Below are 26,745 nucleotides of genomic sequence, written 5' to 3' on the forward strand. Positions count from 1 at the left end.
TGGGGGATATGTAGTTTTGGACTTCGTTCACAGAAAAAATTCCCAGGTGAGAAATTCTTTCTTCTGCATCCTGTTTGTAACATGATGATAGACAAAGCTGTTTTGAAAGGAATATCCTCTTTCCCAGCAGGGGCTAGGAGGGAGAAGAATGGTCAGAAAGAACCAGACATTGTGGCTTTGGAGAACTAGGCGGGGGTGATGTCCTAGCAAGGGCCTATGAAAGGTAATCTTTGAAAAATGAAGGTTACTTACCTGTAATCAGAGTTCCTCGAGATGGACTCTGCATATTCACACTCATGGGATGCTCTGATCAGTGGAACCCAAGCTAGCAATGCCCACTGGAGAATTCACACACCTCTTTAGTAGACACTTAATGTTCCATGGTAAGGGTATAAAAGGGTGTGACTCTCCAGCCACCTCAGTTCCTTCCCCCACATCCCAGGTCCCTTGGTAAGTAGGATTCCAAGGAAGTGGGGAAAGATGGGCGGGGAGTGTCCACAGGCAGAGTCCATATCAAAGAACCCCAGTTACACAAAAGTAATCTTAATTATTTCTTTGTGGGGCCTCTGCATACTCCCACTCATGGGATAGACAAACAAGCAGCAACTGTAATCCAAGATGGTGGGATACGGAGTCCTAACTGAACAATGATTGCAGAACAGCCATACTACACTCTGCATCTGATATAGACTCTAAGTCTAATGAGTAGTACTTAGTGAAAGTATGCATTGAAGTCCAGGTTGTTGCTCTACAAATTTCCACAAGAGGAACATGTTTGGAAAAACCCATAGAAGCTGCCTTAGCCCTGGTAGAAAGTCCAACAGACCTTGTACTTTTGTCCCATTGATCTATACAGGGACCATTATTTTAATGGGTCCTTGTTCTGCTCTCCATACCTGGGCATACTCACACTCCATAAGGGGGTATTCTGTTTGGACATGTCCTGGTAGAGGGCAGGGCATGTCAGGGAAATGACCAGATTAGAGGAGGAGTAGAGTGGGTCAACTTGGGGCATGGCTGGGGAAGCCTGGCTGAAGCCAAGGCAGGAGTCTCAGCTGGAGGTGAGTAGAAGGCAGAAAGGGCCCAACTCAGCATATACCTTGGGCTACACAAGCAAAGTAACATGTGATAAGCTGTTGCCTACAACATATGTATGCAGCAGCACAGGGCAGGAGACAGCAAGGAGCAACTTCTTATATGTTCATGGCTTCTACACCAGGACATTCTGAGTTAACTTAAAAGCCCATGCAACTTCAACTCTGCCTTCTTTGACTGATACCCCAATATGCCCATAACACATACTCCCATTCTACCTTTTCACTGTAATGAAGAGGCGGTACTTGCACTTCCCCTACACTCAAAATACTGATCCTGTTCCCCCAACCAATACTATACTTGCAAAATTTAACAACCACTTCATACTGTTTTACATCCTCTTCACACCTGCACACTGGATACCACCCAAACCTATATTTTTCCCTAACACTATTTAAATCCACAGACTGATCTCATAACCCACCTCACAATGAAATCTCCATATATCACAATCACAACTCTTCCAAGCTGCTCCAGTTTATTCCTCCACAATTCAATATAGCTACACCTAACACAATGAATGCCACTGGAGTGAATGCAGAGAAATCTCAGAGGCTATGGCAAGGTCCAGAGGAGCACAGTTAAGCTTGTGTGGGCTATGACCTTAACTCTGTATTTCCTGGTTTTCAGAATTTTGAGTTTTGCTGAACTCAATATTCTGGAAGGGCAGGAGTTAAGACCTGGCAACCTTATCTCTACATTAACACATTTTTTTGCCATTTAATAATTCCTTCTTTAGCACATGTAGAAGAAGCTGAAGAAGAAGGTGGGTATCATCTCTGATACCTAAACAATGGACAGATGATGATCTTTTGTTTTTTTTATAAACAAACACCTAAAGAACTAGCTGTATGTCATAACTCATGGGTCTTGAATTTGAGCCCACAGGGTTAAGCCAAACTCCATCCTCCACCCAACAGCCTGCTGCCAACTGTTTACCTAAGGCCCATGAAGCCCAGTCCCAGTTTGAAGCTCTGCCCCTGAGGTCCTATTGGCAGAGTCCTAAAACAGCTGATGGGCCTGCTGGTCTTACTGAAGCCAGCAGCAAGAAGAGGAAGGTATCTGAACAACTGGGCCCCTCCCTGTTCTGGACTGTGCGCCTTGCGCTTCCTGCTCCCCCAGCTTGATTTCCTGGCATCTGATTTATGCTTCTGATCTTTAGTTTATCTCCTACCTCCGAGCCCCAGATATCCTGACATGGCGTGACTCATGGTTCTGATTTCAAGTTTGTCTCCTGCTTCTGACCTTCCAGTATCCTGACCCAGCTGACTTTCGACTCCTGTCTCGTGAGTGTGGACTCTGTCTCTGACCAGTAGGTCTGGCTGCGCACGACCTGGCCATGATACTGGGCTAGATGGACCTTTGGTCAACCCAGTATTGCCATTCTTATGTTCTTTTGTCCCCTCTGATGGAAGGCCATAGCCCAGTACTCTCAAACTGGGAAGATTTTCTGCAGTCAATATCAGCCATCTTTGATGACCCGCACTGAGTTTGAACAGCCGAGGCCACTCTGAGGAGACTCCAGCAGGGGCAAGGCACAGTGGCATCCTGTGCAGCACACTTCCACTGCCTCACAGTTGATACAGAGTGGAATGAAGCAACACACCTGTACTAATTGCAGTGGGGCTTGCAGGAACAAATTAAAGATGAAGTGGTCCATGTAGAGATACATAGGCCCATAGGGACTAGATGTGTTCATCTGTCCTCTGGAAGGTCATTCATGAACTTGGTAAGCTTCCCATAGTTGTAGTAGTCATACTTTGCCAAGAAGGTGCTGTAGTTCACTACCTTCCTTCCGAGGAGGTCCAGTCTTGTGTGGTCCTTACCCTGAGGTGTGGATTTGAAGTGAGGTTGTTTGGAGCAATGGTTTGCCGCCTCAACCACTAGTGAGTTTGGTGATGGGTGGGAAAAGAGGAAGTCCATTCCCTTGGCTGGCACATATTATTTTCTGTCAGCCCGTTTGCATGTGGGTAGGATGGTGTCTGGTGTCTGCCACATGTTTCGGCAGGTTCCAGAATGGCATGGTTTATTAGTAGTACAATTTTTGAGGAAGATGAGGGTTGTAAGATTTTGAGCATCTTATGCTGGTTTTCTTGGACTTCCTCCAACAGTATCTCCTGGCTCAGCACAATTCTCTTAAAGTGTTCTTGAAACTGTTTGAAGTCATCTGCCATTGTAGGTGGAGGTGGCATGATGGCCTCGTCGGGGGAAGAAGAAGAGCTGTGTGTTGGTGACATCTTCTGGACCGATTTCTTCTCCTCTGTAATCTCCTTTGGGGGTATGGATGTTGTAGCCACTGGGGACAATGGAGGAGACCTAAATTTGACTCTGGGTGGCAATGAGGTTCTGGCATAGTGGACTTTGTAGGCAGCTCATGAAGACCACGGCGGTCACTGCATGGGAAACTCAATGGGGGGCACACATCCGTAGTTGTCCGTACAATAGGTATGATGGTTGACTATGGTGGCTTTTGGCCCTCAGCGTGCCTCCAACAGGTCTGTGGTGAGGAGGCGAGGAGTGTTGTGAGGAAAAGACCCTGTCGCCCTGGCCCTCATCCTCACTGTCTCTTGGTACCAATGGTGCCATGGGAGAAGTGAACTGCATGATGCTGCTTCTGGTGGGAGATCCATCCGTGCTGAGAAGTGGCGACTGCAGCACCAAAGATATTGATATATTCCTCTGTTTTAGGAATTGCTCCGGTGCCGATGAATGCAGTGCCGAGGGTTTCGGTGCGATCGAATCGTGTGGAGTCATCTTGTGGCTTGCCTTTGTAGGTGCCGGTGGACCCACAAGGCGAAAGTGCTGACAGTGGTGGTGGTGGTGCCGACGTCAGTGGTGCTGATGTTGTTCTCAGTGCCGGAGGTGGCAGCATGCTCGGCGCTGGATCCACCTCATGTGCTGGTGTAGGCGGTGCCGTGGAGGAGGCATGGCTGTGCCTGTGTCTCAACTCCGTGGTCTTTGCTTTGGGCTCCACAGTAAGGCCCGTGCTGGAGATGCCAGGTCAGTCATAAGTGTGACTCTAGACATGGTCGGCACTGATGGTAACGACTTACAGGGTACCATTTCCTTTTGTGTGGTTCCCTCTGCAGAGAAGTCGATGCTGGCTTCCTCTTATCCTTAGAGGATGGAGTTGAGCTCTTCGTTGGTTCCAACCTTGTCTGAGAGCTCTTATGGAGAGGCTGTTGGTGGCCCGTTTCTGGGCTTGGTTGAAGCGATATCTTCATTAGGATCATCTTGAGGGGGGAGGTCCCAGATGTGCCAGGCTCTCGCCTTCAGGTTGTTACAGTGAACACACTTTTTGGGTATATGTGATTCACTGAGACATCTTACACATAGAGAGTTTCCATCATATCTCAGCATTGCTTCCCAGCAGTAGGTACAGCTTTTAAAGCCAGGGGAACCCAGCATGTTTCAGAGAGCTCCGAAGGCATCAGGGAACAGGAGAAAAACTTTTCTTTTTTTGAACAGGTTAACTATCTACTAAACTAACTATGAACTATAACTAACTTATTTAATTTATCTAACTATTATGTCTCTTATTCTATCTACAGGGGAAGAAGCTGTTACACTGTCTCAAGCTCCGTCTTTAGCCAAGGATGGCTGAGAAGGAACTGAGGGGGTCGGGATGAGCATGCTAGATGAGACTCCAATGGCACCAGGGGATGTCTACTGCATACACGTGTCCTGACCATGCACTGCTACCGAAAAACTCCAATCAACAGTGCTGGGACACACCAATACCTGAAATTGAGCATTCACAGGCTCAACACCTGAAGAAGAACAGCAAGCTCTCCAAACAATTGCACTATTCCCTGTTCTGGACTTTGTGCCTTGTGCTTCCTACTCCTGCTCCTCCATCTTGATTTCCTGGTATCTAATTTGTGGTTCTGAGCTCCATTTTGTCTGCAGACTTTGACCCCCTGGTATCCTGACCCAGCCTGACTCTGGTTCCTGACTTGTGATTCTGATTTAAAGTTTATCTCCTGCTTCTGATGTCCCAGTATCCTGACCCAGTTGACTCTCAACTCCTGTCTCATGAGTGTGGACTCTGGCTCTGACTAGTAGCGATGACCCAGCTGTGACATTATAGATTTCACATTTTCTCCAGAATCTCATCTGTCTTTACACTAAAATAGACAATCTCCCTCAAAAATAATATCTTCAATTCTCATTCCTGTCTCAGAGGAAAGCCCACTGATCTCAACCAGGCATGACACCTTAAAGAAATGGCTGAGGCTATAGCCTTGGCTGAAGCAATTGAAGAGTGAAAAGTTGCCCTTAATTCATCCCTGGACACCAAAAGAGCATTTGCTAATTGAGTATATTCCTCAGGGAGATTAATTACAAAAGAAGACGTCTTCCTCCATAAACTGACACTACTGAGGGCTGAGTCATCTGTCTTCAGATCCTTTCAGAGATTAAGACTTAGACTTTAAGGTCAGAAGAGATCATCGTGATCACCATCCTGCACATCACATGCCACGGAACCTCACCCATCCATGAGTTACCCAAGTCCTCATGTCATGATTTAAAGACACAAGTTACAGAGAATTCATCATTTAACCTAGTTCAAATCAGCAAGTAACCCATGCCAAATGCTGCAGAGGAAGGTGAAAACCCCCCTGGCTCCCACCTTCCTGGTGCCTCCCTCTGTCGTAGGGAGAAGCCCTTGACTGGTGTTATCAGCTGTGACAGTTGACAGTGCCCACCACGACGGAGTTGGGTGGTGGGTGGGAGAATAGGAATTCAGATTCCTTGGCGGGGACATAGTATTTTTTGTCCGCTCGCTTGCAGGTTGGGGCCACTGATGCTGGGTTTGCCACATAGTCTTTGCCGAGTTTAAAATGGTCTCATTAATCTGAAGGGTGAAGGATATCAAGGAGTTGATGGTGGGTATCCTTGACTTCCTCCAATGGAATCTGGAGAGTGTCTGCCACCCTCTTTGCCAGTTCCAGGAAGAGATGAAAGTCGTCAACCAAAGATGGTGGGGAAGCCATGACAGCTTCATCTGGAGAGGAGGAGGATATGGTCCTTGGAGTCACTTCCTCATCATTATTGGCTTTCTGTTCCTCTACATCGTGAGATGATTCTGAAGCCTTGGATGGTGCAGCCCAGGGAGTGTGCCTCAAGGGTTCTTGGGCGAGGCTCAGAGCTTGAGAGACATGCTGGCAGTGTGCTGCCCAAGGGTCCCAATATGGCTATTGGGATGGTGATGGCATAGAGCCTGGTGATGATGCCCATGTGTTCCCACACCCGGATGGTGGTGGTGGAGCCATCAGTGGGTATATCCTTGGGCTCTGTTGGTAGTGACACCATAAAGAGGAGGCAGGAGTACTGTAAAACTACCTCTTCAGGATAACTGTCTGAACCCTCGGTAGAGAGCAGAGGGGCATGATATGGCATGGCAGCGGGGATAACTCCAGTGCTTGGTAGAGGCTTGGTGCAGAGGTCTTGGTTACTGAGATGAGGGGACTCGGGTGCATCCAGCATGCAGAGGTCTCTTGAATGGCAGACTTACGCCTTTACCAATCATCCTGGCATCGGTGACAGTGCTGGGGGGATGAAGATCTTGTCCACACTGGTGGCTCCTATGCTGGGTGAGCCATTGCTGGTGGTATCGATGTGGACTTGGGTACCAGGAATGCCTTTTTAAAGGAGTGCTTACTCCTGTCCTTTGGTGCCAATGGCTCGGTGCCCATGCCCATTGAATCCATGGGCCTGTCAGCGGTACTGGTTGCTGTAGGTTTCCATGAGCCATGGGTGCCAGATTGAGAAGGCTTCATTGCCAAAGATACCAAGCGAGATGGTGATCGCTTGCAGCTATCTCATGACTGACTGTGGGGGCTTCCTGCTCTTTTCTTAGACTATTTGTGAGAGATCTCCACAGCCTGCTTCTTCAACCCTCAGTCCTTAGATGTAGAAGGCTGTACAGAAGATTCGTGTCTGCCAGAAAACTGGTGTTTTAGCTGCCACCATGAAGATAATCTTCTGGGAAAGCTCTCTCTCTTTGCAGGATCTTGGCCAGAGTTGTTGGCAAAGACCACACTTCTGTTGTATGTGGCCTTCCCCAAGGCAGCAAATGCAATGAGTGCACTTATCTGCAATTGGAATCACCTCTTTACAAATGAGGCACTTTTTGAAGCCCAGAAAAGGGGGCATACCTTGTTGGGGGAAAGATCCCCAATGGGGAAGAAAACACGGGAGGAAAAATAAAGTTTCTTTTTCTTTTTAAAGGGAAAAACTGCAACTAGAACTATAACTAGGAGACTAACTAACTATAGGTATGTAGATTAAGACAACAGTCTTAACGGACTGCTAATGGCTCTGTCTCTAGCCAGAGGTGGTTGAGAAGGAACTGAGGAGGGCTAGCCTATGCACATGGGCTAGCCTTGTGGCGCAGCACGAGGAGAGACAGTGCATGTGCGAGCCCAATGGACACTGCTACTGAAGTTCTCCGATTAGCAGTGCAGGGATGCAAGCACACCTACAGTGGAGCACCCATAGGGACGCTACATGAAGAAGAACAGGTGCTGCCAGTGGGTAGGTGCTGCTTTCCTTTCTGAGGTAACTGAATTGGAGTGCATGGAATACAATCTGTAAATGGGGGAAAGCCCCACGGATTCCAAAGACCCCACGGGACAGGTGTAGGCCCCCAGTGAATTCCTTGCCAACCACTCAATGGTACTCCTATGAGTGGATCCATGGAAGAGTGGAAATGTCTGGAGGAGGAGCAGTGACAGTGGCTCAGAGGACGGAAAACATAGGATTGAACCTCTGATTCAGAAGACGACTCCTCTCCTTCTGTTCACCATGGAGGTGCAGTTTCAGATGATGCCAGCGACTGGTGCTTGAGGTGGAGAGGCCCACAGAGAAGCGAGCATTGCAGGTTCCCTCTTCAACAGTACTGAAGGGTGAGCTGTCAGGGGTACATGAGGCTGGTACAACACCAAGTGTAGTAGCGATCCTGCCCATTGTCCCATGTGTGCCAGCACCGATAGCGTTGACTCTTGTATTGCTGGCAATACCAGCACCAACAGGGTCAGGATGTTCCGGGCAGCCAAAAATGCCTCTGGCGGGTCACTATTAAGATTGTGTCATTGTGGTGCCACAGATGAGGAAGGAGCTCCTTCTGTCTCTGGACTAGATGAAAACTGCCTAGGCACTGAAGTCAACAGTGTATTATTCTGCAGTCTCAGAAGAGTACTTGGGCTTGGACTGCAGTCTACTCTTATCCCCATGCCTAGCAGACTTCAGTGCCAGAGATCTCTCCCTTTCGGCCATCTGCTTCTTATGCCTCTTCTTAGCCACTGGGGAATGCGAGCAGTGTCAGTACTCAGGTATGGCAGGAGATGCACTCCTTACTGACATCGAGGCACTCGGTGCTGAGTCTGACTAAGCTGGTTCAGATGGAGATCTCGAGAACTCTTCCATGAGTACAAACTTTAGCCTGGCTTCATGATCTTTCTTCATGTGTGGCTTAAAATCTACACATTTGGCAACACTCTATGATATAAGCTTCCTCAAGGCACTTCAAGCAAGTTCAGTGCAGGTCGCTCATGGGCATAGCCTTATTGCAGGAAACACAGGGCTTGAAGCTGGGTGATCAAGGCATCCCTGGGTACTGGGAGTTGACTGAAATCCTGAGATGGTAAAAAAAAAATCTAACTAACTAAACACTAATAACCTTAACACTAATTATTTACAAAACAAGAGAACATAGTTAACTGGGAGAACTTTCAAATGCAAAAAGAGCAGTTCCAGTGACTGTCACAGGGGGTGAGATGGAACTGGAGGGTTGGGTGAGTCTTTTGTACCCGTGACACCGTTGCACAGCAACAGAGGGCACTCAAGCCACCCTGATGGGTACCACGAAGGGAAAAAATTTCTGGCAACTGTGAACGGGGATATGCACATACCAAGAGTGGAATGCACAGGTGCAATCACTCAAAGAAGAACTAACATTTAACAAATACTTAATCTATTTATGTTAGTGACTGTCTAACAGGGGTAAAAGTAACTTAAAGGACTTACTGGTACTCCGGAGTCCTGAACAGGGGTCGTAGCCTCGACCGGAAGAGGCATGGCCTCGACCGGAAGAGGCAGGCCCTTTAAATCAAGATTTAAAGGCCCCAGGGCGCTGGCTGAGGCTGGGAGCCCTGGGGCCTTTAAATCACCCCCAGAGCTACCAGCTGCAGAGGCAGCTGGGAGCCCCAGGACTCAGGGGCGATTTAAAGGGCCCTTGGATCTGGCCACTGCTACCGCAGTGGAGCTCCGGGCCCTTTAAATCACTGCCGGAGCCCTGCCGCCACTACCCCAGGGCTCCGGCAGCGGGGCTCAGGTGGCACTTTAAAGGGCCCGGGGGCTCTGGCCACTGCGGGGAGCCCCGGGGGTGCTTTAAAGCACCAGCCTGGGGAAGCCAGTCCGGTCCCGCACGGCATACTGGCTCTTGCCGATACGCCGTACCAGCTTACTTTCACCTCTGCTGCCTAACTATTTGCAAGTAACAATAGATGAGAAAGAGAGCTGAAAGAACCAGAGCTTGAAGGAACACAGGGCGCTCCAAATCCATCACAACCAGAGAGAAGGAACTGAGAGAGAGTTGGAGAAGCATTGTCCTTTATACCCTTCAGATATGAGCACAAGGACACAGCACACATTTGCAATCCCAGTGGTAATGATTGCAACAATCTTCAACTCTTGTTCACTGGTCACACATAAACCTACAATGGAATGTATACATCTGCAATAACTTGAAGGAGAACCACTGCTGCGAAGTGCTACAGGCCAGTAAAAGGAGAGTAGGGCCCACAATCCCTTAGTATTCTTGGGTTTCAACCTGAACTCCAAACTAATCCAAAGCAATTGATATCAGGTCAAATGTGGAATAAGGAGCCAAAAGAGAGAGAGAGAGAGACAAAAAAAAAACAAAGGAAAAATATCACATATACAAGTCAGAAAAGACTTCTGAATTTAATTGATTCTTCAAAGGCAGGAAGCCTAATATCCATGTCAAAAGGAAGGGCAAAAGAGATAGTGACTGAACATGAGAACATTTTCAACTGGTATTCTGTGCCTCCTATATAATATGCAATGTAGATGAAGGACCATCCTGTCTCATGTGCACCAGGGGCAACCAGTTCATACAAATAAAACCACAATCTCCTAATTCTCCAGTGACTGTGATAGGGTGTACACTGATGAGGAAGGTGCCAGAGATGCCGTGGGGGAAGGGCTAGCCCCACACTGCTGGTCTTGTCAATAATATATGGTAGGGAGGAGGTCTTTGAAATGGAGAAACTGCAGTCAGTTGGAGGGGAAGGAGGAAGATTACCCTAAGCAGGAGGCTGCTGGAGTGACTCCTGGAGTCACAAGGGGAACTCTCATCCAGGACATCTTATCCCCAACCTGTGGGCAGTATAGCAAACACCCATGGTAAGCTGGACAGAGTAAGCCTGACTCAGCAGCCCAGCCCAAGAGATTTCTTAAAACCCACTACACAAGTCCTGTATTGTTGGCAGCACTGTGGACCTTCTTTCCCCCCATGAGGGGCCCCGGGAAGGGGAAACTCTCGAGTCCATTGGGGTACTTAATTTTCCTTTTGATTCCACCATCCAGAAAGACTCAAGGAGCCCCACAAAGGGCAGGGCCTCCTTGCAAAACTGAAGGAACTGGGGCCTGTGCTGGAGCCACCCAGTGTAAATAACCATCCCACCATCTGGGAGAAAAAATGTAGGTGACTTCTTTACAATGAGCTAATCAAAAGACATAATTATTGTATTATAAACTTTAAAATCGAGCATTACTCACGAGGCATATGACCACATCACGCATTTTCCTCCTCCAGGGCATTTGCAAACACAGCCTCTAGCTGTATTTCTCTTAGTATTATCATGAGGGAAGCCAAGAGAATGGCCCATCTCATGTGCAACACTGATTGCATCATAAAGCACTGATCTAGATCTTGCCTGTACACAGTTAGACAAAATACCAAGACAAGGCGTTATGACTTACATATGAACATAAAAAAGCCAAATTTTAAGTGTTGTGTGACTGCATGAACACACTGGATAATATCATTTGCAAACATGTATCTAGAACACTGCAGAATCCCACAAGAGAACTTTCAGGGTGAAGGAATAATTTCTTTACACTGCCCTCTGAGATCATTTTAAGAGGTGGGAAAAAATGAACCACTCACAAGTGATATGTCTAGTTCTGCCAAGGTTCCCAAGCCATAGAATTTTACCCAATAATTCCTACATCAAATCCAGAACTTCTGATTGTGCTAAAGCATTTCTTTTATAGGGACATCAATTCCTGATTTAAAGACTCCATGTGATGAAGAATCCACCATAACACTTAGCAAGCTTTTGTAAAGGTTAATTAACTTCACTGTGCCTTATCTCCCATCCAAATTCATCCAGTTTCAGATTCTTCTCTTTGATAAGACAAATAGATTGAACTTTTTAAGTCTCTCACCTTAAAGCAGGTTTTTCAGACTGAATCATTCTTATACCTCATCTAAACCACTTCCAATTTTTCACCATTCATGTAGGTAATGGGGGAGAGGGAAAATGGAGACCCTATGTTTGGAAGATTAGCAGAAAGAACTTAGTCATAATGGATCACTGATATCAATTTCAGATAAGATAAGAGTAGGTAAATAACTTTCATCTATTGCTTCCATATCTTGGTTGTAGGGAGTCCACATTTTTTAATATTTCTAAATAACTGCACAGGATACAGACCAATTGGATTCTTGACTTCATACTGGTGAGAGTAAGGACTAAGGCAGAAAATATTGTTTAAATTCCCCTCACTTTGGAGAGTACCTGGATATTTACTTGTAAAAATGATCAAGTGGCACAATGTTCCCTACAAAGCTTTATAACAAAACCACTAAGCTGTGGGTGTATCAACTGGGAAAATAGATCTCCAGCTGAGTCACTTTCAATTCAGTTCATTCGATCCCCTTCCAGGGTGTATCACATTTTCATAATTACTGACCCTCTTCGGGGGGGGGGGGGGACCTGGGCCTGCCCGCTACTCTGGGTCCCAACTCAGGGACCCTAGAAGTAGCAGCCACCTGTTGCGTCCCGGTACTAATTGCTGCGTTTCCCTGGGCCACTTCTCCATGGACTCCCAGTACCTTTCCTTCACCCTTAGCTCAGGCTGAAGTCTTTCTTGAGTCCCAGCAGCCAGCCAGGTGCTGCTTCTTCCTCCCCCAGTCCCTGCCAGTAACTGCTCTGTCCCTGGTATTGCAGTTCCTTCAACCAGCCAGAAGCACTGTTCTCCCTCCTCTGGCTCCAGGCAGCAACTGACTAACTCTGTTACTGCAGCTCCTTTTACATGGGCTGTCTAGGTCCAGGTTGGCTGCTTCCCTGCAGCCTCTCTATGCCACTTGGAGGTTTCAACTCCCCTGCTCCTTTCTGGGATGTGGGGTGGCAGGACCACAAGGTCTCCAGCAGGGGGCCTCAGGGCCTGTACACCCCATCACAATGATGATACGATACCTTGGCTGATAAAGTTTGCAGACGAGATATTGTTGGGGAAGTAAATAATGAGGGAGACAGACTACTGTTACAAATAGATCTGAACCACATGATTAAATGATCGTAGTCCAACAAAATGAGTTTTAATACAGGCAAATGTAAGATAGCACATCTGAGAAAGATGAACAAAATGCATGCTATGCATACAGGATGGAAGACACCATCTTGGAAAGCAGTGATTATAAGGACTTGGGGATCATCAAAGCTAATTGCCTCAATGTGAACGGTCAGTGCATGCTCTGGCAAAAAGGGCTAACACAATCCTTGAACATAGGAAAAGAGGAATATCAAATACAAGTAGGAAAGTGGTCTTGCCTCTGTACACAGCATTGGTAAGACTGCTACTAGAATATTGTGTCCAGTTCTGGTTCCACACTTCAAGAAAGCTGTGGAAACACTGGAGAGTGTTTTGTGGACTTTTGTGGAGGGCCACAAAAATGATCCGGGGCTGGAAAAAAAACAGATACTAACCTTTCTGCAACTGTTGTTCTTCGAGATGTGATGCTCATGTCCATTCCACATTAGGTGTGCGTGCACCACGTGCACAGTCGATGGAGATTTTTCCCTCAGTGGTATCTGTTGGGCCAGCTCTAATGCCTTCTGGTGTCATGCGCTCATGTGTACATATGAGGGGCCTGGCCGGCTCTGCACCTTCTCAGTTCCTTCTTGCTGGCTAACTCTGAGCAAGGGGCAGGGTAGTGCGTTGTGGAATGGACATGAGTGAAATATCTTGAAGAACAACAGTTACAGAAAGATTAATAACCGTTTTTTCTTTCTTGAGTGCTTGCTCATTCCCATGCCATATTAGGTGACTCACAAGTGGTACCTTAGGATGTGGGCTCAGAGTTGATAGATATGCGGATTGCAAGACTGCTCTACCAAACCCAGCATCATCTCTAGCCTGCTGGGTGATGGCATAATGGGATGAAAAACTATGCACCGATGACCAAGCTGCCACTCTAGAAATATCCAGAAATGCCACTGAGGAAGCTTGAGCTCTGGTTGAGTGGGCAGTCATGATGGCAGGAGTTGGGGCATCCACCTGCTCATATTACATGTAAATGCAAGACATGATCCAGGATGAAATTCTTTGGGCCGAAATTGGCAGGCCTTTCATCCCATTTGCTATTGCCACAAAGGGCTGCGTGGACTGACAGAACCATTTGGTCCTTTTGATATAGAAGGCCAGGGCACCTCTAACATCCTGCATGTGGAGATGCTGCTCCTCCCTATTCCTATGTGATTTCAGGAAGAATACTGACATGAAGATAGTCTGATTACTATGGAACTGTGAATCCACCTTAAGGAGGAACATGGGGAAAAGGTGAACTTGCACCTTGTCCTTAAAGAACACCGCATATGGGGGTTCTGACATTAGAGCTCTGGATCAACCAGACCCTCCTTGCCGAAGTAATTGGTACCAGGAAGTCAACCTTCCAGTAGAGGTATTACAAAGGGCATGGTGCCAGTTACTCAAAGGGAGGGCCTGTGAGTCTGGACAGGACAAGATTTAGGTTCCACGGTGGAATGGATTCGCAAATCTGTGGTATAGTCTCTCTGAGTCCTTGAGGAAGCGAATGGACATTTTGTGAAGCAAAACCCGACATACCATCCACTGGAGGGTGGAAAGTATAAATGGATGGTAGGTGTTCCTAAATGGATGAAATGTCTAGGCCCTGCTGTTTCAGATGAAGCAGATACTCCAGCACGGACTGGAGAAGTGACCTAGCAGGTGAGAGGCCTCACTGGAATTACCACATGGAGAAACGCTTTCACTTGGCAAGATAATTTGCTCTAGTAGATGGTTTCCTACTATCTTGCAATACCTGGTGAACTTGCACCAAACAGACCACCTCCATTGGGTTTAACCACGAAGTTTCCCTGCAGTCAGGTGGAGGGCCTTGAGGTTTGGGTGGAGCAACCAGCTGTGATATTGTGAGATCAGGTCTGGGAGGGGAGGAAGCATCATCAGGGTTGCTACTGACAGGTGCAATAACGTGGTGAACGAGTGATGGCATGGGGCTTTAAAAATAACCTATAGTCTACCCTGCTTGACTTTGAGTAAGACTTTGTTCATGAGATAAATGGGAGGAAATGCATAGAACAGGTGCTTTTCCAAGGGAGCATGAAGGCATTTGAGAACAAGCCCAGGCTCTGCCCACATAGACAGCAAAACAGCTGACACTTCCTGTTCTGCTTGGTTGAGAACAGGTCTATGAGGGGAGTCCCCCACGACTAGAAGATGGTCATGGCTATACTGGGACAAAGGAACCACTCATAGTGAGAGAAGTAAGGTCTGCTGAGGGGATCTGCCACATTGATCCAGGATCCCAGAAGGTGAGAAGCTACAAGGTGGATCGAATGCTTCCCTCAGAATTCCCACAAGTGAATAGCCTCTTTTCACAGGGGGGAAGAGTGTGCCCCTCCATGCATGTCGATGTAAAACATGGCTTCTGTGTTGTTCTTGGCGACTTGCACAGCCTTGCCTGCGATATGGAGTAAAAACACTTGGCATGCTAGATGGACTGCTCTGAGCTCCCTGACATTTATATGCAAGGAGAACATCTCCTGGGACCACAGATGTTGAGTCCTGAGGTGCTCAAGCTGAGTCCCCCAACCTAGCTTAGATGTATCCAAGATTGGGGATAGTGAGGATTGGGGACTGATGAAGGGAATACCAAAGCCAACCTCCAGGGGTCCCTCCACCAATCTAGAGAGGTGAGAACCTTGGTGGGAATTGTAAGCACTGAATCCAAATCATGATGGTTTGGTGAGTATGCTAAGGCCAGCCATGCTTAAAGAGGTCTAAGATGCAGTTTCGTGTGTTGTACCATGTATGTGCACGCAGCCATATGACCCAATTGTATGAGGCAGAAATGGGCTGTCATGATGGGGTGGGCCTTGACCTGCTATATTAGGGATGACATTGCCTGGAAGCAAGCCTCTGGGAGGAAGGCTCTAATCCAGGTGCAATCAAGCACCACACCTATAAACTCTGTCCCCTGAATGGGGATGAGTGTTGACTTCTGCTCATTTGTCAGCAGTCCCTGTGCTTGGAACATAGATTGGACCAGATGGATGCTGGCTCTCATCTGGGCCTCGGATGAGCCCATGATCTGCCAGTTGTCAAGGTAAGGGTAGACTAACACCCCTTGCCTTCTGAGGAAGGCCACCACTATTGCCATGCATTTTGTGAGTACCTGAAGGGCTGCCAACAGGCCGAAAGGGATGACAGGGAACTGGTATTGGGTTTGGTTCACAAAGAACCTGACAAATCTTCTGTGATCCTGAAATACAGAGATGTGAAAATAGGTGGCTTTTAAGTTGAGGGCAATGTACCAGTTCCCTGCACTCAGGGAGGGAATAATAGAGGCCAGGGAGACTATGCAGAACTTCCATTTCTTGAGATAACTGCTGAGGAAACACAGGTCTAGGATAGGTCTGAGACCCCTGTGGCCTTTGGGATTAGGAAATAATGGCAGTAAAATTCTTTCCCTCTCAAGCTCTGAGGTACGTCCTCCACGGTCCCTACCCGGAAAAGGGGTTGCACCTCCTGGGCTCAAAGCTGCTTGTGAGAAGGGTTCCTGAACAGGGGTGGGGAAGGGGGGTGTCAGGGAGGGGTGGAAATAAACTAAAGAGTGCAACCTTCTTCCACCATACTCAGTACCCAGTGGTCCGAGGTGATGAGGGACTACACTAGGCTGAAGCAGGAGAGACGGTCTGAAAACAAAAGGTGGACAGATATGGTACAGAAACTGGTATAATGTCCTCAGGTGCCACATCAAAAGTCCTGCTTGGGGCCTCCCAAGTATCTGTGATGGCCCAGTAGTGAGGCTGAAGTGGACAGGGGCAAATGTCTGCATTTATAACCTTGTTTCGCATCTTAAACAGGTCCTGGCATGGTAGCAGAGCTGAAAAGTGGACTGGTTGTTGAGGCCTGAAGTGTTTCCTTGAAGGCACTGGGGCATATAGACCTAGGGACTTGAGGGTGGCTCTAGAAACTTTCAGGCTGTAAAACTTCACATCCATTTGTCTGGAGAAGAGCAAAGTGCATTCAAATGGAAAGTTCAGCATGGACTGTTAGACCTCCAGACCCAAGGCCTGGAGCCCAGAATATATATTGTGATAAAGTTCCTCCTCTACCTTGGTGGGTCCTTTGCTTATTGGCGGATTTGCTCACCTCAGAGATTCACGGCAGCCCTCAGTTTGGCTACTTTCGTGGCTCAAATCTGCCGTTCAGTCAGATAACCTCATCACTGACCAGCATGGGGAAAAAAAGAACAACCCCCGCAGTCTCTGCTGATCCACCATGTAGGTCGGGGAAAGGCCCAGAGACCTTCCCCTCTGGTGGAACCCACAGTCCAGGTCAACTCCTCCTGTGTCTGACCAGGAGTTGGGAGGTTTGGGGGGAACCCGGGCCTGCCCTCTACTCGGGGTTCCAGCCCAGGGCCCTGTGGAATGCAGCTGTCTAGAGTGCCTCCTGGAACAGCTGTGTGACAGCTACCACTCCCTGGGCTACTCCCCCAATGTCTCCTCCCAACACCTTCTTTATCCTCACCACAGGACCTTCCTCCTGGTGTCTGATAATGCTTGTACTCCTCAGTCCTCCAGCAGCACGTCCTCTCACTCCCAGCTCCTTACGCGTCTCTCCCTAACTGAAGTGAGGTCCTTTTTAAACCCAGGTGCCCTGATTAGCCAGCCTGTCCTATGAAGTGATGATGAAGTGAGCTGTAGCTCACGAAAGCTTATGCTCAAATAAATTGGTTAGTCTCTAAGGTGCCACAAGTACTCCTTTTTCTTTTTGCGAATACAGACTAACACGACTGTTACTCTGAAACCTGTCCTAACTGATTCTAGCAGCTTCTTCTTAATTGGCTCCAGGTGTCCCGATTAGCCTGCCTGCCTTAAATGGTTCCAGCAAGTTTGTGCTTGTTTTGGAACTGCCCGTTACCTTACCTAGGGAAAAGGGATCTACTTAATCTGGGACTAATATATCTGCCTTCTATCACTCTTCTGTAGCCATCTGGGCTGACCCTGTCACAATATGCATGAGCACTGCAGAAGCCAGGGATCCAGCCTCCAAAAACGGTGGCCTGTGGGGAGGCACTGGCCACAGACTTCCCTTCCTCCACCAAATCAGTGAACTCCTATCTGGACTTGTAGGGAAGACAGTCTTTCAATCTCATCATCAACTTCCAAACATTAAAACTGTATCTCCCCAGCAACGCCTGCTGGTTGGAGCTGTGGAGCTGTAGACCTCCTGTAGAATAAACCTTTCTTCCAAACAGGTCTAGTCTCTTTATGTCCTTTGCTTTGGGAGTCACTCCTTGCTGTCCCTGTCTGTCCTTATCATTGGCTGCCAAGACCATCAGGAATCCTGGAGGGGGCTGAGAGTACAAGTACTCATAGACTTGGGTGGGAAGAAAGTACTTCTTTTCAGCACTTTTTGCAGTGGGAGGTAGGGAGGACATGGTTTGCCACAAGGCTTTAACTGGTACCATAATGGCCTCAGTGAGAGGGAAGGTCACTTTCAATGGGCCATATCATACAGGCTATGGGAGGATTCTTTGACTACCTCCACTTTCAGCTCCTGGTCAGCTGCAAAGTCGTCATGAGGGGAGGATACAGGCATCCCAGACACTGCCTCATCCAGGGAAGAGAAAGAAGAGGCCTATATTGGAAGGGGGTCCTGCTCCTCTTTTTCTGCACTGACTGGGTCCCAGAAATCTAGGTCCTAAGGCTTGGTACTGGAGTCCGGGTCACGTGCTGGTTGTAGGATGGGGGCATTCTTCCTTCCGAGACTACAGAGTAAGAGTGTCTGAAAGAGGGCCCTTGCATAGGGGGAAAACCCCAGAGGTTCCAAAATGGCTGTTGTATCTGCATAAGCCACTGCTCATTGTGCCAAGTACTCAGCAACACCCCTGCGCCCAGGTCCATCGACTGGTCAGGCTGCCCAGTGGGGAACTGACAGCAGTTCCTCGAGTGGGAAAACAATTCTACCTCCAAGTATGATGATGAGCCTTCCTCTGGGGAACATGGAAGGGAGGTATCCATCGGTGCTGGGGAATGGTGCTGAGGTGGGAATACCTGGGTTGACACAAGCAAGGACAGTTTCCACCTAGATGGTACTGAGGTGGCTGTACCGAATGGGAGCCCAGGGCCACAGGCTCCTTTCTGCTGCCCGGTACCAACACCACCAACTCTTGTACCACTGGCAATGGTGGTACCGAAAGTGCCAGCAGGTCCCTGGCTGCAACAAATGCCTCCAGAATAGATGGTACCACAATCTTGCTGGTGTCGCATTGCTCCTCCAGTGCCAAGGGATGTGTGACGGTGCACCCATAAGGCTTTATAGGAATATGCTCATGAATGTATATATGACATAACTGGAATATGTTTTATGCTACATATACCACATAACATATCTCTGTAAAGGTTATGACCTACTGAATCTATTAATCCTATTTGTATGCATGTATCATTTTTGTATTCAAAGTTATGAATATTGGCTGTGTACTGGCTTGATTTTTAAGTAGCCTTTGTAAAGCATTTGGTCAGCTTCTTGAGAAAGGATTGTGCAAATTAAGTGCCCAGACAAGAAGCAATCAAGGAACAATGGATCTTGGAACACTTCAATCCACATAAGAAGTCTACCTGAGGACGTTTAAGATAGCATGTGACCCATGGCTGCTACATGTAAGTTCTGAGTCATGCATGGATATGTGACTTGCCCATGTGACTCCAAAACTCCATATTGTAGCTGGGATTCTACACAGGGGGAGTGAGGGAGTGTCTACCCACCAGAGAAAGTCTATGTAAACTCTGGGGAGACCCCTCCATTTTGTCTTCAGCTTGCTCAAGAAATAGCCTCTCCACCCCCAAGGATACCTGAAAGAAACTGGAACAAAGGACAGTAACTACAGGGGGTGTGAGTGATTGTTGGACCCACAGTAGAAGGAGATTAGTCTGTAAAAGGAAGCTTACTGGGTGAGGTTTTTATCTGTATTCAGTTTTCTTAGACATAGATTTGCATGTTCTATTTTATTTTGCTTGGTAATTCACTTTGTTCTGTCTGTTACTATTTGGAACCACTTAAATCCTACTTTCTGTATCTAATAAAATCACTTTTTACTTATTAATTAACCCAGAGTATGTATTAATACCTAGGGGGAGGGGGGAACAGCTGTGCATATCTTTCTATCAGTGTTATAGAGGGTGAACAATTTATGAATTTACCCTGTATAAGCGTTATAGATGGTAAAATGGATTTCTTTGGGGTTTGGACCCCTTTGGGAGTTGGACATCTGAGTGTTAAAGATAGGAACATTTTTTAAGCTGCTTTCAGTTAAGTCTGCAGATTTAGGGCACGTGGTTCAGACTCTGGGTCTGTGTTGGAGCAGACTGACGTGTCTGGCTCAACAAAACAGGGCTCTGGAGTCCCAAGCTGGCAGGGAAAGCAGGGGCAGAAGTAGCCGTGGCACATCAGTTGGCAGCCCCAAGGGGGTTTCTGTGATCCAACCCATCACAGGATGGTCCAGGACTGGACTCAGTGGAACTTGCCTATGAGGTGGAGTTGATGGTGCCGCCCTCAGAGTGGGGGCAGAGGACTGGCCAGACTCAGGTCATACTCCATGGCACTCTACGTGCTTGGATTTCTCCAGAGTCTGAGAATGTCCCCTCTCTGCCAGCTACTTCTTACGTTTTTTCTTTGGTACCAGCGAAGAACAGTGCAGAGATTCTCATGTCAGAAGGAGCACTCCGCACCAATGCTGAGATACTGGGTGCCAAGTCAGACTGGCTCAGCTCTGATTAGGGATGGAGTGCCGCCTCCATCAGGAGGAACTTCAACCTGGCCTCCATGTCCTTCTTCATACAGAGCTTGAAGTCCTGACAGATTGTTAGAGAGCTTATTCCTTCACTCTCCCACTTCCCTGGTCCTTCTCGCACGAACAGAGAGCAACAATACCCGAAGTCCGAAGGTGCAAACAATTCGATGTTTATTGGGGTGAACTTCCAGCAAGCTTAAATACAAGTTCCTTTTTCCTTATTTTCGAATCCCAACTTACTTCCTGTTTGCCCCTAATTTATATAGTAATATTCTTAGCTATACCTTAACCAATCATTCTACTGAAATTTAACTAACCAATCCTAACATATTGTAACATGATTAGCTAACCAATTATATCCCACCACCTTAATTAGATTACACCCAGCAAAATTAATTATACAGCAGACAGAAACAATCACAGAACCAGACAGAGATTATACAGACAAACAATAGCAAAGTTGGAACTCTAATGACAAAACAATACAGAAGTGAGGATTTCACATCCCAGCTATTGATAAGTGAGTTCTTGCCAGACAGGATGCTATCAAACTAAGTTTCCTTTTACATTTTCTAGGCACTTCCCTTTCTCTGGAGGTGATAGGAATTATCAGGACAGGATTGTATTCAGGACAGGATTGTATTCCTAACAGCCCAATAGCACCTTCTTTCAATGTGACTAGTTTGGAATGTGAGGATGTGACTGTTCGCTTCCTGGCTTATGGCTGCCTCTGCTGCTTAGCCAAAGGCCTTAGCCTAAGAACAGGGCCTCAAACTGTCACAGTAAGAGAAGGCCCTTACACCAGCAGACAGTGATTTTGATTCTTTCTTTTATACCTCTAGAACTAGCCAAGTGATAAGAATACCCCTAAATTCTTAAAGTACAGGCTTTTGCAGACAGGCCTGAATATCTATATCCTAACACAGATCTGTCAGCGGTCCCTGATATGAGTCTCCCAGGCACTTCAGACAAATGGAGTGTGGGTCACTCACAAGCATGGGCTTGCTACAGGAGGCACAGAGCTTGACACCTGCGGACCGAGGCATGCCCCAGTACCGGGAGCAGACAAAAATCTGCTAACAGGGCAAGAAGTGTTCACTAACTATATATAAAATTAATCTACAACAGTCCAAACTGAGAAAATAAAGAACCGGGATAGCGAAACCAGTAAGCAAGAGGAGCTGTTCCAGCAACCGTCATAGGAGGTAAGAAGGAACTGAGAGGATGCAGAACCAACTGGGTCCCTATCGGCACGAGTGCTCAGTGCCAAAGGGCATTAGAGCCAGCCCGACGGATACCACTGAGGAAAAAATCTCCAGTGATTGTGCAGATGGCACGCATACACCTAACATGGAGGAATGAATATGAGCAAGCATTTAAAGAAGAACAAGTTTTATGACACGAGGCTTAAGGAGCTCAATTTATTCATCTTATTAAAGAGATGGTTGAGAGGCAACTTGATTGCTGTGTATAGCTTTTTACACATGGACCAGATATCTGATAAAGAGGGGGGAGTTTCAGTCTTGCTGACAAAGCCATAACAAGATCCAATGGCTGGAAGTTAAAGTTAGACAAATTGAACCTCGAAATAAGATGCAAATTCATAGCGATTAGGTATCTTTCTAAAAGATATGCTTTAATCAAGATTCTGGGAGAAATTCTATGGCCTTTGTGTGTGGGTGGTTGGCTGGACAGTCATAGTGGTCCCTCCTGAGTGACTTCTGGGAATCTATGAATCCCCTGTTCATTACCTCTCTTCATGAGCCATGGAGAACAGAAAGCTTTGCATTGCCCTCAACATGCTCATAACACTTGCAGCTCTGCATTAGTACAAGGAATATAATCAAATTGAATGCTTCAGGGTTTCAGGTGTTTGCAGGGGTCAGGAAGGATTTCCCCTGCTCCCCAAATGCACAATTTATCAAATGTACCCTGGGTTTTTTTCCCCACCTTCCTCTGACCCATCAGAGTGTATTCAATTACCCACAGCTGGAGATGAGACAGTGGATGGGTGGACTAGGACTTTGAGGAGGTGCAGGGAGTCCTCCTTCTTAGATGACTGGCTGGTATGCCTTGTTCATACCCTCAGGGTTCAACTGATCACCAGATTTTAAGGAAGGGATTTCCCCCAGATCTGTTTGGCAGGGACGTTGGGGTTTTTCCTCCTTCTTCTGCAGTATGGGACATGGATGACATGCTGGAATCATCTAGGCATAGCTCACCTAGTCAATTCCCTGCCATTGCAGGAGCCCTGGTGGCACCTTGGTCTCTTCTGTTCTCTGCTGTGGCACACAACAGTTTAGTCATCTAAGGACTGAAAGGCTTAGGTCTGACTAAAGTCATTGGGCTTTATCTAGGGATAACTGGGTGAAATTTAATGCCCTGTGATATACAGGATGTCAGTCTAGATGATCTAATAGTTCTAGACTTAAATGCTATGAAACAATCAATTATTAGGGTAATGTTACTGGAGAAAATATTTATATTAATTAAAATATCAATTTTTGAAGTGTATATACACTGTAGACTATATTTCACATACTTTGACAGTAGCTACTGAGGGAGTACCAGTGCACAGATAGTCTCCATATGAATATCCATCAATCCCTGGATATTTTCCACCCCTAAAATACAAAATAAAGTAAATGTAAATACAGAATTGCATTTGATATTAAACTGTTCTTTATAGCTGTAAATAAATTCAGTATAAATAAAAGAGTGAAATATAAGATCCGTATTTAGATCTATAAGAAAACATTATGCTCTCACTTGTAAATAAGTCTTCTCATAACATGAATGTCCACCTATCCAGAATTACCTACAAGCCAAAGTCTGCCCCATCAGAACCAACTGGAAACATCTTTGCTGAAGTGTCTTCTGCTGGGACTAGTGACTGTATTAAAAGATAAGTCACTTCTTCTTCTTCCATATGCCTTGGTAGCAGCAATTACAAATCTATATCTACGTTTGATAGCCAGCACGATGTTGCATACCGGTGTTTGCCTCATTTTACATTTAGAGGGTTTGTCCACATCTCCCATGAGATGTCCTGATGCGATTCAATCTGCACCAGTTTTTCCAACATTAGTCAAAACCCAGTGGTTCCTTGGCAGGGTCGACGATGAGCTGTTTGTTTTGAGCCACCAAAACACTCCACGTGGCTCTCCATTGAGCCTCAGTGTTGAAGTTAAGTGTAAGAGACTTGAAGCGGTTCCATAGAGGGTTGTGAGATTTTAATCTTGTCTTTGGCAGGTTGTGTAGATCATCGTGCAAAGGGATCCTGTTTGCATTGACATGGTTGAGAAAGCGAGATGTCTGGGCAGCTCTTCTAATCTGTGGAGGCTGGATATGTGATATGAACGGGAGCCAATCAGCTGGAGTTGATTTGAGCATCCCTAACACTATGCACATGGCATTACTGAATTGGGTATTAAGGAGTTTAGTGTGAATGCTGTGAGACCATACTGGTGCACACTATTCAGCAGCAGAATATACAAAGGCAATTGTTGCAGTTCACAGGATCTATAGATTGGAGCCCCAGGATGTTCTGGCCATTTTCCTGATAAGGGTGACATGAGACCTGACCTTAACGTGGGTGTTCTCAAAATCTTGTTGGAAGGTCAAACTCTGGTCCAGTGTAATGCTGAGATACTTTGGGTTAGCCTCATGGCCGACATTCTCACCTCAGAACTGCACATCAAGTTTGGTATTAGCCATTTTATTGTTCAGATGGAAAGTAATCATCATGTTTTTTTTCGGGTTAGGCCTAAGTTTCCAGCGTTGGAAATAATTAGCCATTGTACTAAGATCTTGGATTAGGGTGCAGCTGATGGCATGGAGGCTTGTGTGCTAAGTAGGTAGGACAATGTCATCCACATGTACACATTTCCTCAACTCTCTGGTTGGTATATCCATGGCACATAGATTAAGAAGTATTGGGGCCATGATGGAGCCCTGAAAGGATGCCTGAGTTAAAAGCTCTTCGTCTGCTGATGTGGCCATTAAGGTGTACCTCAAAGCGACAGTCCCTAGTTATTGCCACCAAGAGATGGATTGTTTGCTAGCAGTGAATTACATGGGAGATCTTGAGGAGGAGGCCCTGTCTCAAGATGGTGTCGTATACCAAGTACAAATCAACAAGGGCAATCCCCATCTTCAATTTACGTTGGAATCCTGTCAATGTGGCTGGTAAGTGATGCCACTTGGTCACAGCAGTTCCTCTTCAGGCAAAATCCTGCCTGCTCCACTGGGAGGATGTCTTCGAGAATGTCAGACTGATGGCGGAGCAGCACCCATTCCATGAGCTTGCTGATGGTTGAAAGGAGAGAGATGAGGTGGTAGCTGGCTGCATCCTCTGGGAGTTTCCCAGGCTTCAGTAGGCAAACACTGTTGCCTGTTGCCAGCTTGTTGGCACTTCTCTGGTTCTATGCACAGCAATAAAAAGCACTGCCAGCCATTCCCATCAATATCTCCCCATGTTCTTGAGAAACTCTGGAGGAATGCCATCAATCTCATTAGCTTTCCAGCTTTTGGTTTCTGATAGCACAATATTGATCTCTGCAACAGAGTATGCAGAGGAGAGTGGAGATTCCTCCAGGCATTGGTGAAGGTTTCTACGGAATTGCTGCTGGACCTCCTGGCGCATAATCTAGCCTCAGCACTGTTGGCATCTTGCTGTTAGAAAGAAGATGAGAGGTGACAGCATTTTCAGTTACCTTTGCTAGGTGTAGCATTACTGGATGGGATCCTCCAAGTTGCCACAAAAGAGCCCTTGTAGCTCAAATGGGTGAAATCAAGATTCAACAATCTCTTCCCACATTTCCAGGAGTACCGAATTCAAGGACTGAAGCAGCGCAGTGGCTTTATCTGGGTTGCTGCTGTAATACGTTATGCTCACCACCCTGGCACCTCCTGCTGGTTGCTCTGGGAATTAGCTCTGTCCATCAGCAGAGCGCCCTCCTCTTGTGCTGTCTCACTCTCTGTCACTGCTTCTCCACTGTCTCCACTGTCTGTGGGGACCCACGTCACTCCCTGACCATGTGCTCCAACTCTGTTGTCTCCCCGCTTAGCGGGAACCAGCAGTCCTTCGCCCGGCCTCTCGCTGCAGTGGTGAACTGCAGACTCTAGTCCAGCCCCTGGCTCAGGGGCAAACTGGAGTCCTTTGGCTGGTCACTTCCCTCAGCGGCCAGTGGGGCAAAGTGGGGGGGACAGGCCCACCCAGTACTCTGGGCCCCAATCTGGTAGCCACTCACTGCCTCTCCTTCACATCTGCCGCTACCTGCTTTCCCTGGGCCACTTCCCCGTAGCCCCAGCACTTACTCAGTCTCTGTATCAAGGCCACAGTCTGCGAGTTAGCCAGGCCGGAGCTCCACTTGCTCTCCTGACCCTGCCCAGCACTGCTCTGTCCCAAGTACTTCTCTCTACATGTAGCCAGTCCTTCTCCCTCAAGCTCCAGGGAGAGACTGAGCTCCTCTCTGCCCTGCAGCCCTTGTTATAGGACCCAGCCTAGCTCTGACTGGCTGCTTCTAAGCCTTCCTCTGATTGGCTGGGTTCTGCGCAGATGCTCCAAGGGCTGCTATTAACCCTTTGCCAGCCAGTGAGGGGCAGCTTCCGTCACATGCTCCTTTCCTATTTCCTCAGTAGAGACTCAGATTTTGTCCAGCAAGGGGTGAAAGCCTTGTGGTGGCCGCATGGGATGTACTTCTTTGTGGTCAATTTTAGGATGTTTGTAAAATGGCCATAGTTTTTAGGTATCAGTTCGAGCCATGGGATCCAATGTTCTGTTTCTGAAGTGTAGGTGGGCCAGTCAGCCTTATGGAAATTCCAACACAGCTTTGGCACCGACTGCAGAAGAGGCACTTTCAGGCTTAACTGGAGGATAACTGGGTGATGTTGGCTATGCAGGAAGTGACTCAAGATGGTTATTGTGGCCAGTGGGATGCCTGTGCTGTTATGGGTCACAAAACACAGTTCAGGGTTGTGATCCATTGTCTAACTTGCAGACAGAAAAGATATGGATTGCTTCGGATCATAGAGCAGGTGGAGGTCTTTGAGGGAGGCCCATTCTGTGCTCTGTTCCCTGGCTATGTTATTTGAGCAGTATCCTCAGTCTTTGTGATGGCTGTTAAAATTGCCTATGTAGATGGCCGGATGAGGAAGGGAAGAGAAGATGAGATCAGGCCACATTATGTTACGTGGCTTGTATATGTTTACTATAATGATATCCCTGACTCTAACCATGCTGATCTCTCTTCTGCTAGTCGATGATTCTT

At 47.1% G+C, this 26,745-nt stretch overlaps 1 protein-coding gene across 1 annotated transcript in view; it reads right to left on the reverse strand.

Annotated features, from left to right (window-relative positions):
- LOC141981065 (disintegrin and metalloproteinase domain-containing protein 29-like) overlaps positions 1 to 26,745 on the reverse strand; it is a 182,778-nt gene that overhangs the window by 83,956 nt on the left and 72,077 nt on the right. The window contains exons 10-11 of the mRNA XM_074942871.1: positions 23,016 to 23,097; positions 10,903 to 11,060 (exon numbers count right to left, since the gene is read on the reverse strand). Of these exons, the coding sequence (XP_074798972.1) occupies positions 10,903 to 11,060; positions 23,016 to 23,097 (240 nt within the window). The remainder of the gene's footprint in view (positions 1 to 10,902; positions 11,061 to 23,015; positions 23,098 to 26,745) is intronic.

Source organism: Natator depressus, chromosome 1 (assembly GCF_965152275.1).
Source record: "Natator depressus isolate rNatDep1 chromosome 1, rNatDep2.hap1, whole genome shotgun sequence".
Taxonomy (NCBI): Eukaryota; Metazoa; Chordata; order Testudines; family Cheloniidae; genus Natator; species Natator depressus.